The sequence below is a fragment of the Onychomys torridus genome, chromosome 8 (assembly GCF_903995425.1).
Source record: "Onychomys torridus chromosome 8, mOncTor1.1, whole genome shotgun sequence".
NCBI lineage: Eukaryota > Metazoa > Chordata > Mammalia > Rodentia > Cricetidae > Onychomys > Onychomys torridus.
Window position 1 is genome coordinate 84,832,611 of NC_050450.1, and position 20,329 is coordinate 84,852,939.

The window sequence follows — 20,329 nt, forward strand, 5'->3', positions numbered from 1 at the left end:
TTCTCTGTCTTCGAATCCTTTACATCCAAAGTCAACTGGTAAAGAATTAGACTTTTTCACCATCATGTGTTTACCTAAATCCCTTAGTGAGCAAAGCAGAAAACTGTGGAGGGTGGAGTGTAAACCCAAGTAGGTATTGGCAGGACCACAGAAGGTGAAACACTACATGAGTGTACCACAGAGAAACAGAAGAAGGGCCCCTAAGGCAGCTTCTCTCTCAGCATCAGGAGATGCACGGTTGTTGACAGCTACCACGGAGAGACTACCATCGGCTGGGGGTAAGTTAACCCAGAAAAACAAGAGACTAAGAACAAGGAATAAGGAACTTAGAAGACAAGGCCACGGGGGCTGGAGAGATGGCTCAGCAGAGTACTGGCTGTTCTTCCAGAGGACCCGCATTTAGTTCCCAGCAGCTCACAACTGCCGGTAACTCATTTCCAGGGGGATCTAGTGCCCTCTGCTGGCCACTATAGGTTCCTACAAAATATATACCCGTATCTGTGCGTGTGTCTGTGTGTGTCTGTGTGTGTGTGTTTGTGTGTGCATGTCTGTGTGTGAGTCTGTGTGCGTGTCTATGTGTGTGTCTGTGTGTGTGTCTGTGTGTGTGTGTGTGTGTCTGTGTGTGTTTTCCAGTTCTCTGCCAACTTAAACTGTGGACTTCTCTCGTCTCAAAATCATTGGTCTTTTCAGGTTGAGTTAGCAAGAGGCCACACCCACTGCCTATGGTAGTCGTTAGTGGGCACCTGGTTTGGTCTCCAAGGGCTGCAGCATTTTCGCAGGGGAACCAGGCGGTCTCCTGTGCTATTAGCCTTGTGCTGTGTGTATCACCAACTGATTTCTCCAATGCTCTTTTCTCAGTGGCTAGAACCCAGCTGGTTAAATAGGCTGTGACGCACGTAAGCTCCTGTGTCTGTTTTATTGACTGCTTTATGGAAATGTATCACACTCCAAAGGTCTCATTGTTGCCCTGAGTGGCTGACTGAGAGTCGCAGTTACCACTGAGAGATGGAGTTCTACCCTGTCATTTTTTTATGGCAGAGTTGGTTTCTGGATGGGATGCAAGGGTTTTAAAGGATCTGGATGAAGAGAAGGATGTCTGAGGATTTCTTTTATCTTCATTGGCCATGGAAGTTGGGTGGCCATCACTTCTGAGTAACACATGTCTCTGTTGATCTTATCTTTATGGCTGAACATCCTTCAGCCAAGTGAATATTTTCTTTATGCGGTTTGCTCAGAGAGATTTAGTTAAGTGTAGGGCGATTGCGAGACTAATGAAATTCTGTTTTGTGCTGATACAATGTGATACATGCACAGGTTTATGCAAGAGGACCATTTGTTCCCAATAAATTGAAACAGTTGTAGTTTTTTTCATTATGATGGCCCGTAGCTTCTATTCAGGTAATAGACAAAAAAAAAGTCTCTTTTTACAATTTTATACATAACTATCCATGCTTTTTCCTTTTGAATAGCAACTGGCACGGTTGTTCGTGGCTTCTTCCTATTTTTCCCATCACCATGGAAAACATTTACAGTCTCCATATGGCACAGAGCCGTTTGTTGGACAGTGTGGACTCGGGTACAGAAGTCTCCTGCCTCACCTCCCGTAGTGCGCCTAACCATGAGCATTCCCGGGTTCCAGTTCTTGATCAGGACCCTGGACGACTCCAATAGAAGAGACAGTGAAAGGGACACAGTGGCTTCCAACCTTGGTGGCCTTGGGCTGGCAGTCCAGTGAGCTAACGAGGCTGAGCTGAGCATCAGCTCTGCATGGGGAACCACTGACATTGGACTCCCTCACAGCCATGCCTGTACAGTCAGTCACATAGAGACTTAGAGGACTTGCATTCTTAATTTCTTCAACAGTGCCGTTTCTCCCACCCCAGTGCATCGGGAAACTTAAGTGAGATATTTCACAAATACGAAAGCCCTCCAATGTGTAAGAAAGCAACATAACACATCTAACTGTTTCCATACAAGAGCGTAGCATATAAAAACCATCCCCAACCGCATGGCTCTTCAGGATCTTGGTGAACAAGCAAGTGAGAAATTCAGCAACTCATTCAAGGGCCCATATTTTAGCAAGCCGAGTCTGACTCTGGGGGAGAGGAGGTGGGACGGCACCATCCCTGCAGGCCTAGAATTAGTGACTTGGAGTTCAGCTGTCTCTGCTGCATTCTGCCTTTGTTTTTTTGGTGGTGGTGTTCTTGGGTTTCACGTGGTGGGGAGAGAACAGCCTCATGCTGATAATGTACCGAAAGTAACCGAAAGTAAATGAAATTAAATAAGCGAAGCGGCGCTCATCACTACTTCCTCCCCCCTGGGTAATTCAATTCAAGCTCTGTCTCTGATGGCAACTCACAGGGGCTGTCTCTGTCACCCCGCTGGGGCCTGGAGTCTTAGCATCTAAATAAAAGTTTCACTCAAGCATTTTTTATGCTCCTGCCAGCAGGATCAGTGAGCTGGTGTGGGCACATTAATGTAATATTCATACACACAGGCTCTCCCTGCACACGAGGCGATGGCTTTCCATTTTCATAATTATAAATGTTCCATAAAATGGCATTTAGATTTGCATTTAAAAAAGGAGGTTTGAATTCTAATAAGACTCTTAACATGTCTTTTATGATTCAGACTTTAACAAGAAACTCTCTAAGTTTAACAAGACCTTAAAAAAGAGGGAGAAACTTGTAGAAACATGGCTTGGGGGATCTCTCTCAGCCCTTGTCTTTCATTTGAATTTGAGGCCTCCAGAAGCAATTTTTGGAACGGTACTTCAGAGAGAAACCTCCGTCAGAGCACTTCCCCCATTGCCTACAGGTCCTCACCTCACTTGACCCCCTATCTGAAGAGAATCAGCACCAGTTCTTGGAGGGTGTTTTTCGGGAGACTCAACAGCAGAGGGGCGGGTAGAAAAACCCTGGAAAAAGAACTTTCATTTGACCCATCTGAAAGGATTTATACCCAACACAGAGTTTACTAACTTTAAAACCCTACAAATGAAAACAGTTGCCGAAGATGGCCAGTCTGGTCTACCTGGTGAGTTCCAGACCATCCAGGGCTATATAGTGAGACCTTGTCTCAAAAACAAAGATGGAGGGCTAGAGAGATGGCTCAGAGGTTAAGAGCACCCACTGCTCTTCCAGAGGTCCTGAGTTCAATTCCCAGGAACCACATGGTGGCTCACAACCATCTGTAATGAGATCTGGCGCCCTCTTCTGTATACATAATACATAAATCTTGAAAAAAAAAAACAAAGAAGAAGAAGCCAAGAGGGAGGGATGGGGGGGGGGGAGGATGGAAGGAAAAGAGTCTGTGAACAAGGAAGTTGACAACAAGTCAATCAAATAAAAAAATCAATCACATAAAGCCCAAAAAAAGACCTGATTTATTTTTTAGGGGTGTGTGTGTGTGTGTGTGTGTGTGTGTGTGTGTGTGTACACATACGTACACCTGTGAGTGCAGGTGCATGTGGAGGCCAGAGGCATTGGATCCCCCCATGTGACGTTATAGGCAGTTGAAAGCTACCGAACTGGGTGCTGGGAAGCAAACTCCAGTCGTCTGTAAGAGCAGCACATGCTCTTAACCACCATGCCATCTCTCCAGCCTCCAATCTATGTTTGTGGGTTTTTTAAGATTTTCATTTTTATGTGCATGAGTGTGTGCATGCATGTATGTATGGGTACCCCATAAGGACCAGAAGAGGGCATCAGAGACCTTGGGACCAAAGTTGCAGTCTGTGAGATGCCATGTGCATCTGGGAACCAGAGCAGAACCAGTGAGCACTCTAAACCACAGAGCCAGCACTCCAGCCCATAGTTTAAAAACTATGCTTGAAATAGCTTAGAAGCAAAATGGTCATCTTAATTGTGGGTTGTTTTTTGTGTGTGTTTTGAGAGTGCTGGGAATTGAGCTTAGGGCTCACACATGCTAGGCAAACACTCTACCACTGAGCTACATTTCAGCCCAAAATGTTTGGTTTTTGGTTTTTTTTGTTTTTTTTTTTTTTTTTTTTTTACAACCAAAAGCAAGTAAAGCGCTGAGCGAAGCCGGTTTACTAGCCCCTGCTGAGTAGATGTCAGCTATGTCGAGGTCCAAAAACGACTGACAGGCAGAAAAAATGGTTTCACCTTAAGTTTGAAGTCACCACACAGTGGCCCAGTAGGTTCATCTGTGGCCATGCCTTATTTTGTTATGCATATTTGGCTTGTTTGTTTTTAGAGATTTATTTTAATTATGTGTAAGTATGTGCGTGGGTAGGTATGTAGGTATGAGTTCAGGTACCTACAGAGGCCAGAAAAGGGTATCACCCTAAGTCAGCTGCAGTGGTGCACACCTTTAAACCCAGCACTCAGGAAACAGAGGCAAACAGATCTCTGTGAGTTCGAGACCAGCCTGGTCTATAGAGTGAGTTCCAAGACAGCCAGGGCTACACAGAGAAACCCTGTCTTGGAGGAAAAAATAAAATGTTGTCCCTCGGAGCTAGAATTATAGGTTATTTTTAATTGCCTAATGCATTCACAACACAATTGTGTATTGAACTCCAATCCTCTTAACCACTGATCCATCCTCTCCAGCCTTGTTTTGGAGGATTTGTTTTGTTTGTTGTTGGATTTTTGTTGTTGTTGTTGTTTGTTGATTGGTTGGGTGGTTGTTGTTGTTGTTTGGAGTTTGGGGTTTGGAATTTATTTGTTTTGTTTTATTTTGAGATGATCTCTCTCTCTCTTTTTTGCTTTTGTTTTTGTTTTTCAAGACAGGGTTTCTCGCCGGGCAGTGGTGGCACACGCCTTTAATCCCAGCACTCGGGAGGCAGAGGCAGGCGGATCTCTGTGAGTTCAAGACCAGCCTGGGCTACCAAGTGAGTTTCAGGAAAGGCGCAAAGCTACACAGAGAAACCCTGTCTCAAAAAACAAACAAACAACAACAAAAAAAAGACAGGTTTCTCTGTGTAGCTTTGGAGCCTGTCCTGGATCTCACTTTGTAGACCAGGCTGGCCTCGAACTCACAAAGATCCACCTGCCTCTGACTCCCAAGTGCTGGGATTAAAGGCGTGTGCCACCACTGCCAGCTAGATCTCACTATGTAACCCTGGCTGCCCTAGAACTCTCTATAAAGAACATGCTGGCCTTGAATTCACAGACATCTGCTTGCTTCTCCCTCCTTAGTGGTAAGATTAAAGGCATTTCACTACCAGACCTGCCTCATTTGCTTTTTTCATAATTCTTTGTTTTTGTTTTATGACGGGGTTTCTCTGTATAGTCTTGGCTGTCCTGGAGCTCACTCTGTAGCCCAGGCAGGCCTCAGACGCAGATATTTGCCTGCCTCTGCCTCCCAAGTGCAGGGATTAAAGGCATGTGCCCCTAGTGAAATAACACTTTTTTGAGATGATAATTATGACATTTCTCCTTTCCCTTTTCTCTGTCCAAACCCTCCGATATATCAATCCCCACACTCTCCTTCAAATCCATGGCCTCCTTTTTTCACTAACTGTTATTGCGTACACGTGTGTATGCACCAGGCTTTTTCTTTTAGACCACCAACCAGCTCCCAAATCATGACACAGAGACTTGTTATTAGTTTTGAATGCTCAGCCTAGCTTAGCTTGTTTCTGGCTAGCTCTTTTAACTTAAATTAACCTGTTTCTCTTTATCTACCTTTTGCCTCAGGCTTATTCCCTTTCTTACTTCTATAAATCTTATTTCAGTGCTTCTCTGTGTCTAGGTGTCTGCCTGGCTTCTGGCCCCGGGCATGTTCCTCCTTCTCTCCTCCTTCTCTTCTTCCTCTCTTTTTCCGAGCCTAGATTTCTCATCCAATTTATTCTCTCTCCCTGCCACCACCACCCCCCCCCCCCCCACCCCCGCACCAGTTCTCTGCCCAGCTATTGGCTGTTCAGCTCTTTATTAGCCCAATCAGGTGCCTTAGGCAGGCAAGGTGAACCAAATGTGTTAATTGTGAAAACATCTTTTTAAAATTAAACAAATGGAGCATAAACAAAAGTAACACACCTTTACATGGCTAAAGGAAAGTTCTGCAACATAAACAAATGTAACACATCTTCACCTAGATAAAATACTAGTCTATGATATATGTATATACATAGGTAATCCTAGATATAACCTGTTCAGTCCATACATTGTTATTTGGATGATGTTTTCAGGGCTGACCGTTTGGCACTGGACAACCAGTTGTTGTGGTCTTCCCTGGGGAAGAGCACCTCTCCCACTCCCAGCTTTTCCTCAGTTGCCTAAAGGTCTTGATGTACAGTTAAGGCCTTGTGGGTTTTCCCTGGCCAGCTTGGCATGTCCTTTGGTGTCACTTTTATTCAGTTCACATCTGGGGCAGTCATGTTGGTAAGACTCTCTGTGTGTAGCTTCTGACATTACTAGGAAACGCAATTTCACAGCAAAGTCCCCTGTCCTTCTCTTACAATCTTTCTGTCCTACAAAATGCAACTGTGTTCTGTAGTTGTATTCACTGGAACTGGGCTCCACAACTCTGAATCCTGATTGGTTGTGGTTTTCTGTAGTGGTCTCCACCTGTTGCAAAGAGATGTTTCCTTGATAAAGAGTGAGGACTGCACTTACCCATGAGAATCAGGACAAATGTTTGTAAGTGGTCATTAGGGATTATGTTGGTTCAGTAAATTTAAGGTTGTAAATTCTCCCCTGATAACCATGACTTTCCTAGGACTGAATAGTCAGCTAGGTTTCTAGACCAAGAAATAACTTCCCTCCTGTCGAACAGGTCTTAAGTCCAATGTGAGAACTGTTGGTTACCAACAAAGCACATGTACCACTACTGCACCCATAACGCTGTGGTGCAGTGACGTCATCAGTCTGGTTCATGAGCATCATAGCTAGGTAGGATTATTGTTGGACTCCCTCCTTTGGAAGTTTCATTGTGTCATCATGATTTTTAAAGAAATAATAATTTTTATTTATTCTTTGGAAACTGTATAAATGGGAAATTGTATAAAAGTGTATAAATAGGATCACTTACTGCTCTTGCAGAAGACCTGAGTCCAGTTCCCAGCACCCATATCGGGCAGTTCACAACTGTCTATAACTCCAGGTCCAGCGGATCCAGTACCCTAGTTTGCCCTCAACAAGGACAATATTCACATAAATGCAAACAGGCACACCCACAAATCAATAAAAAATAATTTTTTGTTTGTTTGTTTTCTCAAGACAGGGTTTCTCTGTGTAGCTTTGGAGCCTGTTCTGGAACTCGCTCTGTAGACCAGGCTGGCCTCGAACTCACAGAGATCCACCTGCCTCTGCCTCCTGAGTGCTGGGATTACAGGCATGTGCCACCACAGCCCAGCAATAAAAAATAATTTTAAAAAAATAAAAGAAAATTATATAAATGTATGTAGAGTGTATTTTGAATGATTTTCTTCAGAAATTTTAAAGTCAAACTGGAAAACATTTGGGTTGGAGAACTAAAAAATAAATACTCGGCTTCCTTTAGCTCACTCTCTTCCATTTGTCCTAATTAAGAAGGGGCCAGTGAGATGGCTCCACAGTCAAAGGTACTTGTTGTAGAGTCTGACTCCATGAGTTCAATCCCCAGGACCCCACATGGTGGGAGAGAACTCAAACATACACACATACTAGATAAATGTAAATTTTTAAGATGTTTCTAAAACTGTGAAGTTGGCCAGGGTTGTGGCTTAGCAGTAGAGCAGACACTAGAGAAGGAAGGCAGAGGCAGGAAAGGAGAGAGGAAAGGAATTGCAGAGCTGTATTTTTCTAAAGTTTTTAGGGGAGCTAGACACAGTGGTTGAAGCTTAAAAACATTCAGGATGTAGAGACAGAAGGATCCCATGATCCGGGACAGCTTACATAAATAAATAAATGCTGAGGCTGCTGTCCTTTATTTGTTTGATTATTGAGAAGTCACTTCTTGCCTCAGTGTTCTGCCGCTCCTTTTTTGTGAAGCAAGTACAAATCCCAGGCAGGAAGATGAATTAGGACCTTAGCATCTCGATAAATTTGTATCTAAGGAAGCTATGAAAAGCCAAGAATGCCACTGTCCTGCAGTTAAAGGTTGCTGTCAGCCCCAGGCCTTCTTTTTTGCTAAAGTGGCTATGAATCTTAGACACACACACACACACACACACACACACACACACACACACACACCATACTTTGAAAAACCCAAGATCTGGTGATTATTGCCAAATACACCTTGCATAGCCCTTCTTCCTGTGAGCTTCACAAAAGGTATGTTCCCCGGAGTAGCTGTAAAATGAAACAGGCTGGGTTGACGGCTCGGTAGGTAAAGCGCTTTCTGTGTACACACGAGGACCAGAGTTTGGATCCCCAGCACCCACATAAAAGCCAGACAAAGTGACACTCGGCTATACACACAGCACTGGGGGTGTGGAGACAGTCAGATGCCCCAGAGTTCACCAGCCAGCCAGCCAGCGCCTACAGGTGAGCTCCAGGTTCAGTGAGAGACCCTGCCTCGAAAACCAGGCAGAGATCAAACAATGGAGGAAGGCACCCAATTCGAACTCTGCCCTACAAACACACGCTCCCACATGTGTGTGCATGTGCCCACACGCATGCACACAATCACGAATACACACACAAAAATAACAACAACAGAAACAAGTGGCTGTGTGTTTATTGTCCCTTTTAAAACAACTGCATGCATAGCAGAGTCTATTACTCATTGAAGCTTGTCCTTCTTGGTTGCTAGTCATTTGACTTTTGATTATCTCAGTGTGGATTACCTAATTTAGAGCTTATATCCACTGCAAATTCCTAATTCCCCGGAGTCCTTTTCCTGCCGATCAGTACAGATTTAGGCTACCTCCCCTTACCACAAGTTAATGTATGGTTGGTCATTTTAAGCAATATTAGCATTAGATATAATTAGGAAGAAAATTAGCTTTTTCCCCTAATCATATAGAAATTGTTGTATTTTGTGCTACGTTTAAACAATTACCCTTCTGTACTCCATCATTAATGTGAATAATCTAAAGTAGCTTAAATGGAAATTCTATCAGGTTTAAACAAAGCATTTTAATGCCGTTCCTTTTAGGGATGGAAAACATCTTAAGAGGGGCTCAGGAGCTGGATAACATCATCAAGCAAGGATACTTGGAGAAGAAAAGCAAAGGTATTAATCAGACCCATGAAGAGTGGAGCGTTCCGGGAGAGGGGTGGGGGGAGGGAAGAAGGGAAGGAGGTGTTGCTAGCCTATAGGATGGATGTCTTCTTGGGGCTGTGTGAGGCCCACATAAGGCACAAAGTCAGGAAATGAAGGAAGTGTGGTGTTAGTATGTGCCAACTAAAGAGTGAGGGCCCAAATCTTCAGCCAGCTGTGGCTTCATTGGGATTGGTTCTAGCCCAGTTGTGGCAACTTTAATCCTAGCACTTGGGAGGCAGAGACGGGCAGATCTTTGTGAGTTGGCTAGATAGATGGATGGATGATATTCTTGTCCTCAACTCTGTGTGCTCCCATCAAGAGTGACGTTGTAGCCAGGGAATGTGGGTGGCGCACACCTTTAATCCTATTACTTGGGAGGCAGAGACAGGTGGATCTCTGGGTTCAAGGCAGCCTGGTCTACAGAGTAAGAGGGTTGGGGATTTAGCTCAGTGGTAGAGCATTTGCCTAGCAAGCGCAAGGCCCTGGGTTTGATCCTCAGCTTAAAAAAAAAAGAAAAGGAAATAGCGACATTGTTTTGTCAATAATGTAGTCTTTCCAAGTGTGAAGCAGCCTGCTTCCAACTTTCAGATATGCCCAACTCTTGACCCTTTAAATCATTCCATTAAAATAGGTACTACAAGGGCCAGAGTCCTGGTTTTAATGCTCAACAGGCAAACTGGTTTACCACACATTCTCAAAAAGAAGGAGAAAAAGCAAGCCCTTCTCCTGGCCATGGCCTGGAGGACCTGGAAGACCTGGAGTATCATTTTGGTTCACAGAAAACAACACATAAGGAAATGATGGTAATTGGGTATAATGATGCATGCCTATGATCCCAGCACTAGAGAGGCTGAGACAGGAGAATAGCCAGGAGTTTCAGGCCAACCTGGATTACCCAGTGAGGCTCTATCTCCAAAAAACAAAGATATCACAGAAAGTCTGAAAAACGCAGGATGAGATTTGATGCTAAAGGATGGAAAATAAGCCAGATGGAAAGACAGCCGCTAGAGCACGGAGGAGCAACCTCGCTGAGAACCTGGGCCTGTGATGGAGCTCCTCCTCGCCACTCGGTCAATGCGAGCTAACCTGTGGGAGTGAAAGGAGGTTTTTACAGTCCATTAACCTGGGAGATAAAACAATAACCCACTCGACTGTGTTGTTGGATTTTACAGACTCCTAGGCTATTCTAGTTACCTGGATTTATGTCTCTTCTCTCTCTTCCACGTAGATCACAGCTTCTTTGGGTCCGAATGGCAGAAGCGATGGTGTGTGGTCAGCAGAGGCCTCTTCCTCTACTATGCTACTGAGAAAAGTAAGTGTTCTCCGTCTACAGAGCGGCCCCTCCCCCTGGCTGAAAGCTCTCCGTACATTCTCAAGCACTTAGATGCCTAGATAGCAGTCCTTAGCTAACACCCATAGAGCAAGATGCCGAAGAAAGAAATAGACTTGGGTAACTCATGCCTTGCCCACCGCCAAAAACACAGACCAATTTAGCATTTTTTTCCCTCTTTGAGCGAAGTGTGGTCAGTATATGGAAGGGTTATAGTCTACTGTGACTTATTACACCGTCCTATCAGAGTGGAATGGTTAAGCATTCTTTAAGTAAGTAAATAGGCTGGGGGAACGGCTCCGTGGGTAAAATGCTTGCTGCCTAAGCATGAGGACTTGAGTTCAGATCCCCAGAGCCCATGTAAAGCTAAAAGTGATAATATAGGTCTGTAACTCCAGTGCTCTTACAGTGAGATGGGAGGCAGAGTCATAATGAAGTCGGAAATTACAGGCGAGTGGGAGCAAAAACAGGAGAATCCCCCAGAACTCTTAGACCCACTAGCCTGATATACACAGCAGCAAACAAGAAGCCCTGTCTCCAGCAGGTGCAAGAAAAGAACCAGCACCAAACGCTGTGCTCTAACCTGTGTGTGCACCATGGCGCGCACCCACAAACAGGACCACGCCCATACATACACGTGCAAGTGAGAACACACCTACACACAAAGATGTTCAAACAAACGACAACAGCAAGAAAAAAACAAACATACAAACACCCCTGCAATCCCAACACCTAGAAGGCTGCGGCGAGAGGATCACATGTTCAAGACTAGCCTGAGCTATGTAGCAAGACGCTGTGTCCCAAGCCAAGAACTGGAGATATGGCTCAGTGGCAGATCACTTGCCTGGTGTACACAAGGCCCTGAATTCAATTCCTAGCACCACACGAAATAATTAGCAATAATATACTAACAACAATTCTGAGAAAGATTTAAACAGTGTTTAACAATAGCCCAGAAGTAGAATCTTGGGGTTCAAACTCTCTAAGAGCATATTCATAGCTATTGGGAAACAGTAGTCCAGTGGACATCCCTGGAGCCACATCGTGTTGAAGCCTAAATAGTTGTTGTTCCCAAGAGCTGCTCTTCAGCCAGATGACCACAGTAACAGTGGCGTGTTGACTCAGAGGCAGTTTCTCAATGAGCCACCACATGCTATCCCTAGAAGGCCACTCATCCACGTTGAACACAGTGGCTTAGTCCCTGAGAAGGAAGGGAAGGTTTAAGTGTAATTGGTGGGAACTACAAATAAATACAAGTTAAAAGTTACTGTAGACCAGGCGGTGGTGACGAACGCCTGTAATCCCAGCACTTGGGAGGCAGAGGCAGGCAGATCTCTGTGAGTTTGAGACCAGCCTGGTCTACAGAGTGAGATCCAGAGCTGTTACACAGAAAAACCCTGTCCTAAAACACAAAACAAAACAAAACAAAAATGGATGTCGACTCCCAGGGAGGAAATACAGTTTCACAGATTGGAATCGAGAGGGAGAGGAGCTGGATCAAGTCCTGGAAGGCACTTCCTCGGGCTCGCCCACCTTCCTGCGGAGAGCAGTGGTAGCTCCACAAAGGAGGCCTTAGATTTGCCTCCAATCGTGTACTGTTTGCCCTTCCTTCCTTCCTTCTAAACCGTATTCTCCTGCGGTCTAGACACCCAGCCGGAGAACTTGGGCACCTTGGGTACAACCATGGCAGATTGAGCTTCGGTTTTCCTAGTGACCTGGAATCCTCAGGATTTGCTGGCTTCCTGGCATTTGTCTCAGCCTACCCCTCCTCACATAGCAGCTGATTTCACCTCTGGACCATCGTTGATGCCTCAGAATCTTTCCCATTCAGAGTACTTGCCTCTGGCAGCAGCATGCCAGAAAACTGAGCCACAGAAGCTCTGTGGCCCTCCAACCCCCAGCTCACTTGCAAATCCAACAAGTGTGGTTTCTCCCCTGAATTCTAGGCCTTGGAGATACAGCTCAGTTTGTAGATGCTTGCCTAGCACGCATGAAGCCCTAGGTTTGATCCTCAGCACTGCCTAAAACCAGTGTGATGGTGCATGCCTGTGATCTCATCACTCAGAAGGTGGAATCTGGAGGATCAGGAATTCAAAGCCATCCTCAGCTATGTAGGGAGTTAACTAGACTGGGCTTATGAGACCTGTCTCAAAAACTTGGCTAATTAATTAGTTAATTCTAGACCTATAAGGCAGACAGTCACTCTATTCTTCAAACTAGTATAATATCTGTTTTTGTTTTGTTTTGTTTTGTTTTGTTTTTGTTTGTTGGTTGGTTGGTTTTTAGAGACAACTTTTCTCTGTGTAGCTTTGACACCTTTCCTGGAACTCAGTCTGTAGACCAGGCTGGCCTCAAGCTCACAGAGATCCTCCTGCCTCTGCCTCCCAAGTGCTGGGATTAAAGGTGCACCACCACCGCCTGGCTAGTATGATATCTGGACCACTCTAAAACTGTTCATCATTTCCCATGCATTTAAGTAAGTGGTTGGGGATCTGAAGAAAGGGCCCCATGGTTAAGAGCACTTACTACTCTTGCAAAGGACCCAAGTTCAGTTCCCAGCACCTGTTCGGTAACTCACAGCCATCTGTAACCCTAGTTCCAAGAAATCTGAAAACCTCTTCTGGCCTCTGAAGACACCAGATATGCGCATGGCTCACATATATGCATGCAAGCAAAACACCCATGCATGCAGAATAAAAATGCATGTCTTTAAAAAATGATGGTAAGTGTTGGCATATCTGAGTATAAAGCCAAGTCTGTTCATTCAGAACTCAGGTCTTATGGTGAGAGGGGAGGGGAAACAAGAGAGCAAGAGGCTTGGAGTCTTTTATGGACCATTTTGCCATCAGGGTGAAATAAAACCTGGCGAGCAAAGAAACAACAAAACATTTTAGTGGCCAGTTGGAACAAGGAGGGATACTTTAACAAAAAAGATCTGGTGTCAGAGAGCACTGTTGCATGGCTCCCCTCTTGCCAGTTACTCCTTATTGTGCCCAGGACATTTTCTCAGTGGGTATAGTGTTTGTGTGTTTCCTTTAGCTCAATCAGGTAAAAAGAGAACCTTTCCCTCTCCCCTCCCCTCCCTCCCTCTCTCTGTCTCTCTCTCTCTCTGTCTCTTTCTCTCTCTCCCTCCCTCTCCCTCTCTCTGTCTCTCTCTCCCTCCCTCCCTCCCTCTCCCTCTCTCTGTCTCTCTCTCTCCCTCCCTCCCTCCCTCTCTCTCTCTCTGTCTCTCTCTCTCTCTCCCTCCCTCTCCCTGTCTCTGTCTCTCTGTCTCTCTCTCCCTCCCTCCCTCCCTCTCCCTCTCTCTGTCTCTCTCTCTCCCTCCCTCTCCCTGTCTCTGTCTCTCTGTCTCTCTCTCCCTCCCTCCCTCCCTCTCCCTCTCTCTGTCTCTCTCTCTCCCTCCCTCTCCCTGTCTCTGTCTCTCTGTCTCTCTCTCCCTCCCTCCCTCCCTCTCCCTCTCTCTCTCTCTCTCTCTCCCTCCCTCCCTCCCTCTCCCTCTCTCTGTCTCTCTCTCTCCCTCCCTCCCTCCCTCTCCCTCTCTCTGTCTCTCTTTCTCCCTCACTCCCCATTTGCCCTTCACTTACCACAGTTATCACCCAAAGACGTCCCGACAGGTCGAGTCTTCAGCACTGGATGGGGTGAGGGACAGATTCATTTCCAGTCCATTCCATTTGACAGAGGTCGCCGTCATCCCCAGACAGTGCAGTTGCTGTCCCTCTATATAGTTCTGTGATCAGCCGATCACGCCACCCTCCTGGGTCTTCTCCATTCTTCCTGAGGTTGAAGCCCCAAGTCCCTTTAGAGAGGATGGGGACCACAGATTCCTTCAGCTCTGTCTGAACCACAGAACACAGGCACAACTTGTCTCGGGGAAATAGGGAAGAGTCTAATATTGCATTTTTTAGAGTAGAGGTGACTGGCAGAGTGACATTTCTTTTCCTTCCTTCGGGGTCCCTTTCTCTCTGTCATCTTCCTCATCCTCTCATGCTTGGCTACTTCCGGTTTACCTCTTGGAAGAAGATCCAATGCTGAGTTTGAATTATTCTTTCTCTGGCATAAATCCCCACCTCGCCCACAGGGGAGGGATGAGCATTTGAGGTAGGGTATGGAAGGAGATTCAGGGACTGAGGCTAGCCCCCTGTGCTGCTCTACCCCTCCTTGAACGTGAACTCTGCTGGCCCTGGTAATAATGTTTGGGCTCTGTAATAGCCTTCAAGAGCCCCACATTTACAGCCACTCTCCCTGCTGTAATAACTCCTGCTCTCTGTTATTATAGATCTCTTAACATTCTAATAAATTCCCTGTCTCTCTTGTACACTTTTGGTAAAATAACCTTTCATGTTGGATTTCCCTTGCTTGGTGCTGATCTCTGTGTGACTATGGCCAAAGCATCCTCCCAAGCATCCCTGATAACCTTTCTTAGACAAGTGTAGTTCCTCGGGGATGTAACAGCTGTTTGGTGCTTTTTATTTTCCATCCCAGAGAAGATGCCTTCCCTTAGCCGCTGTGCCTCTCTAGAAACACAGAGAGCTTTGCTGTTTTGCAGGCAAGCAGCCCAAAGGGACCTTCCTCATTAAGGGCTACAGTGTCCGGATGGCCCCCCACCTGCGAAAAGACTCCAAGAAAGAATCCTGCTTTGAACTGACCTCCCAGGATAGACGCAGCTATGAGGTAGGATGGCCTGGTGATCCTTATTAGCCTTGCATCTTCCTTGCTGTTGCATGTGAGCCATGGTCGCTGGTCACTATGTTGGATTCCACCCTCTGTGTTACCTGCTCCCTTCTCTCCAGCTAAGAGCTGCTCTCCTGCTCCATCCTTTGCTCTCCCATCTGTGGCTATGCTCCCCCTGGATACCACCTCTACTTGGCTTTTACCTCTTTACCCCTCCCCTCCCCTCCCAGTATCATCGAACAGGTGAGTCTCGTGTTTATTGCAACCCACAGTCCAGTTCCTTACTCACAGGCTGACTCTGCTACTGCTGTTCTGATTTCTCTGTTTCTCCAACTGGTCAACCTTGTGTCCATCCATGAAACCCAACATAAGCAACATCTAACTACAGAGTGAAAAATAAATTTTCCCATGTTTGCCTTTCTGTCCAAAACCTGCCCCCGGGAGTGGATACGCTGTGTCTCTAGAAGGATTTCCAAGCCCTTGATGGCAATGGTTTTTGAGGAGAAATAGTGAAGTCTGAGGGCCTACAAAGCCCTGTCAGTGAAAGACTTATTCATTATGGCAATTTTTATATATTTTTAAATATTCACTACTCCCTTTTTAAAACAATTAAAACTATGTCCGAGTGAATATATTGATATTCATCAAGTATGTATTTTTTGTGTATGTGTATATTGTCTGTTCATTTGTAGGTAATTTTTATTTTATCATATCTTCACTAACTCTGTGTAACTGAGCTTTAGCTACCTTAGGAAAGAGAAAAAAACATACAAAAATTAAATTAACAATTTAAAGAACCTTTTGACTTTTCAAATTTTCCTCCTCACTCAACTTTTTGCCCTTGATAGTGTCTCGATCATCCATTTGATAAAATGATCTATGTCTTCACTACGCAATGTCCAGATGTTTTAAAGTTTAACTAAAACTTCTCTATAGGGTCCTTTATAAACATTGTGTAACAGACATATGCAACCAGCATGTTTCTAAATTATTTTTATTATTAAATTATAATATTATGGGGCTGGCAAGATGGCTCAGAGGTTAAGAGCACTGGCTGTTCTTCCAGAGGTCCTGAGTTCAATTCCCAGCAACCACATGGTGGCTCACAACCATCTGTAATGAGATCTGGTGCCCTCTTCTGGTGTTCTGCAATGTATACATAATAAGTAAATCTTTTAAAAAATTATATTACTTCATCCAGATCAAAGTTTATATGAGAAGCTCAAACCAATATCCCTAGAAACACATCCTAAAACTGTGTTTTTCAGAAACTATGACATGCAACACAACCATGAAGACCTGAGTTTAAATCCAGAACCCATGTAACAAGCCAGATATGGTCTCATGCACTCTTTTAAGCCCAGCAGCATGGTGAATAGAGACCCAAGGATTGCTGGGGCTTGCAGAGTGCCAGCCTAGCCAAAAAACATGAGCTTAAGGTTCAAGGAGAGACTCTGCCTTAAAGGAATAAATGTTGGAAGTGACAGAGGAAAACACCAATGTCCTCTGGCCTCTGCATGTCTACAAAGAGTATGTGTACTTGCTTGTACACACATACACACACACACACACACACACACACACAATGATAATGATAAAGCATGAACCTGTATTTCTCCTATAGCATGTATTTTTATCGAACCCTAATGACCATAGAATTAAAATGTTCTTTCATGTCAAGTTTCTCATTTTAAAATTACAAAGGGTGGTGCTTGGCTGCTCTGTTTTGTGAATCAGAATGTGCCCGTCTTTGGCCCATTGAATCTAAACCATCACTCTGAGCCATAGATTCTTCCTTTGGTCCTTTCTTCCTCTATTTATTCCCACAGCCACCACAATTGCTAAGTCACCCAGAGGGCTACTTAAACGGCTTTTTAATTGGTCTTCAGTCTCTAAATATCTCTATTCCAATCCTTCCTAACCACGGCTACTGAAATAATCACCCATACTCTTTGCTCGAACTGACGGTGGCTTCCTGTTGCCTACATTTTAAGTCTGGGCAGAGCTCTCCTGCCTGACCCACTGCTCTCCACCTGGACCTGCTCCCCAGTCCACCTGACCTGCTTGTATCCCCGCACGCAGCTGATGCTGTGGCTGCTCACGTGGTTCCCATGGCTGAAGTGTTCAGCTCCTTCCATGCTTTCCAACAACTCTCTAAAAACCCAACCAAAACAGCATTACTTCAGCAGCCCCCGACCCCAAGCCTGCTCTAAACAACAATAAGTGCTCCCTGCCTCTCCTCAACATCCTGCTGTGGTGTGGGCATCTAGTACAGCAGTAAAGTACTTAACTTAGCATGTGCAAGGCCCTAACACTGAAAAACCAATCCCCTTGCTATCAAAGACCCCTCCCTTGTAGTATTCCCAACTCATGTCCATGTTTATTTGTTGTTGTTGTTGTTGTTTTTCCTACAAACTTTTTCCCCATAAACCTCTGCTGAAGAAGTAATCAAATGAGCAGGTACACATGAACATATATGTCCAGACTTAAAGCCATCCTCTCTGGTGTGTAAAATTGCTGAAGGCACAAAGAAGCTGTGTGAGATGTTTTTGGGTTTTTGGGTTTTGTTTTGTTTTGTTTTGTTTTGTTTTTTCTGAGTGGTAAGGAGATGGAGAACCCTAAACTCCATGCTTGGCTCTGAAACTCGGATCCCTTTGAGTCTTCTCTAGCAGGAGTCCAGGCCATTTGAGTGAAGGTGGCGGCTAAATTAATCCCCTCACTTTCCTCCAGTTTACAGCTCTGAGTCCAGCTGACGCCAGAGACTGGGTGGATCAAATAAGTTTCTTGTTAAAAGGTAAGAGCCATCATTTCAAATATATTTGCTATGTGAGTGGATTTGCAGTTGAAGTTATGTTTTAAAAGTTTAATCTAAAGGTTTCCATGTGTGTTTTTCCTAACCCACTATTCTCACCTACCCCACAGTGCCTTATTTAACCCTGTTTATTTATTTATTTATTTATTTATTTATTTATTTATTTAGCCCTGATTTATAACAACAAATTGCACCATATATGAATGAGAAGGCGAGGCAATCATCCACCTGGAGATCACCTCTGACGTCATAGCTCATCCACTGACACCATGTAGACAAGATCTATAATACTAATCATCATTTGGAAAAGATTCTAGAAGCCAGTTTAGTTCAGGTCGCTGTCCCCCAAACCCTTCTATTCTGGAAGGGTAATTCATAATAGCCATCACCTAGCTGAAATCCAAAACCTTCCTCTCCCTCCTCCTCCTCCTCCTCCTCCTTTTATTTTTGCTTTTGTTTTTGTTTAGAAGTAGAATTCTAGACTCATCTTGGTGGCCATCAGGGATACTGGACATTAAAAATAAAGTGTTCTTTCCCAAGCCACAACAAAATATTCCTTGCCTTGGGACGGCAAGTCCTGCCTGAAGAGATTAAATGGCTATTCTTAGAGTACCCTCTACTGGCCAGCCTGCAGGCCTGGTGCAGCAGCCACAATGGCCCAGGAAGCCTTGCCTGGGAGTGGCCTAGCAGGTGGATTTGGCCTAAGAGGACCCTCAGGACCCTAGCAAGACCCAGCCTCAGCAGAACATAAGAACACTAACTTTGAGAACTTTGAGCATGGCCCACGACACAGAGAGGAGCATATCCACCTAAAACCACCAAGCTTTCTCGTCACGGTTTATTATTCTGCCATAAGATTTTATTGTGGATAAAAAGAAGGAAGCACCGGAGCCTTAATTACAAGAATTGCCTCTTTTACTCACTTATACCTCTGCTATTACAAAAACAAACTACGGCGTGTACCGACAGCATCTCGTATAATAGACTGGAACTAGGCAAACATGAGCATTGATGGTGAGGCTACAGGGCACACTCTCATCTAGGTGCCTAGGATTTATGCGTGTAATATACCCCTAAGTGTGTAAACCTCCATAAAACTCAAAGCAGCTTTATTGAGCTGTACCCTGTGGTATTTCAGAATCTCACATTGAAGAAATTATTCATTCCATTTTATTTTAAAACAAACAAAATAATAACATATGGTTGAAGCCGCAAATGTGCCTTTGATCCTTTCCTCATATGAAGTCTCCAGAATTCAGATGAAATGTGTTGGGGAATCTTTATTAAAAGCCTAATCAAGCCAAACAGTTTTATTGTGTTTTGAAATGAACTGTTCGAGTCTCTCCACCCTTCCCTTCCCCAGAGTACATTCAGTGTGCTCACCAGGTCCTGCAGATGCCTGCTCCTTGGTGGGGGTTTCCAGGAATGTGCTTCCCACCCCCCTACCACCACCACCAGAATTGCTCCCTGCCCCGGTGCTCACCAGCGCTGTAATGGCTGAACATCCTGTACTCAGTGACACCCTTTAAGGTCAGACAGGCCTTAAAAGGACATGGCGACTGTGCTGCTTAGCCATTCCATTTGGTCACTTGACAGTTGTGTTTTTCCATGTCCCCATTTCTTTCCTTCTGCTACTTTTCCCCATTTTTCTTCCCTCTCCCCAAACAAATTTGTCTGAATTCTATGATGAGACCATTGGGAGATGAGCTTCTGAGCACTCAGACTCCACCATAGGTGCCTTGGCTCTCTTGCCTAAGAGAACTCCAGGCCGTCACTCACCCATCCGGTTTTCTGCTTGATGAACAGATCATAGCACGCTGGAAGTGCCTCGTGCGGCCTGTTTTCTTTCCCTCACCTTGTGTTTTCATTCACACACCCATACTTTTCAGGGCTGACCAAGTGTTATTGCCAGAGAGGATTTATGTGGGTGATTTAAACCTGACCCAGCGCTGGGCTGGCCTTTTCTGTAGATCCCTGCCACCCAGGCCTGCATCAGAAGGAACAGCACTTAACTGGATGTTCCCTTTTCTTCTGACATGTTTTCTTCTCATCCCTCCTCCTCCTTCACCCACCTTCTCTCCCAGCCATTTTCTTTTTTTCCCCTACCTTTGCTCATTCTTATCTTTGCCCTGGCAGATCTGAGCTCCTCAACCATCCCCTGTGAAGAGGAAGAGGAAGAGGAGAAAGAAGAGGAAGAAATGTATGATGACATTGATGGTTTGGACTCCGTCAAGTCTGGTTCCCAGTGCAGAGCCGTGACCTTGCCTGAGCCCACAGAGGAAGAAGAGGACATTTATGAAGTCCTACCAGGTGAAATACTTCATCTTCTAATTACCCTCCTCCCCTACTTTCAAAAAGTC

General features: G+C 45.0%; 1 protein-coding gene across 1 annotated transcript in view; it reads left to right on the forward strand.

The window, feature by feature from the left end:
* Positions 1 to 20,329, forward strand: part of Skap1 (src kinase associated phosphoprotein 1) — a 289,021-nt gene that overhangs the window by 224,888 nt on the left and 43,804 nt on the right. The window contains exons 5-9 of the mRNA XM_036197928.1: positions 9,049 to 9,126; positions 10,385 to 10,468; positions 15,033 to 15,157; positions 17,888 to 17,951; positions 20,106 to 20,279. Coding sequence (XP_036053821.1) covers positions 9,049 to 9,126; positions 10,385 to 10,468; positions 15,033 to 15,157; positions 17,888 to 17,951; positions 20,106 to 20,279 — 525 coding nt within the window. The remainder of the gene's footprint in view (positions 1 to 9,048; positions 9,127 to 10,384; positions 10,469 to 15,032; positions 15,158 to 17,887; positions 17,952 to 20,105; positions 20,280 to 20,329) is intronic.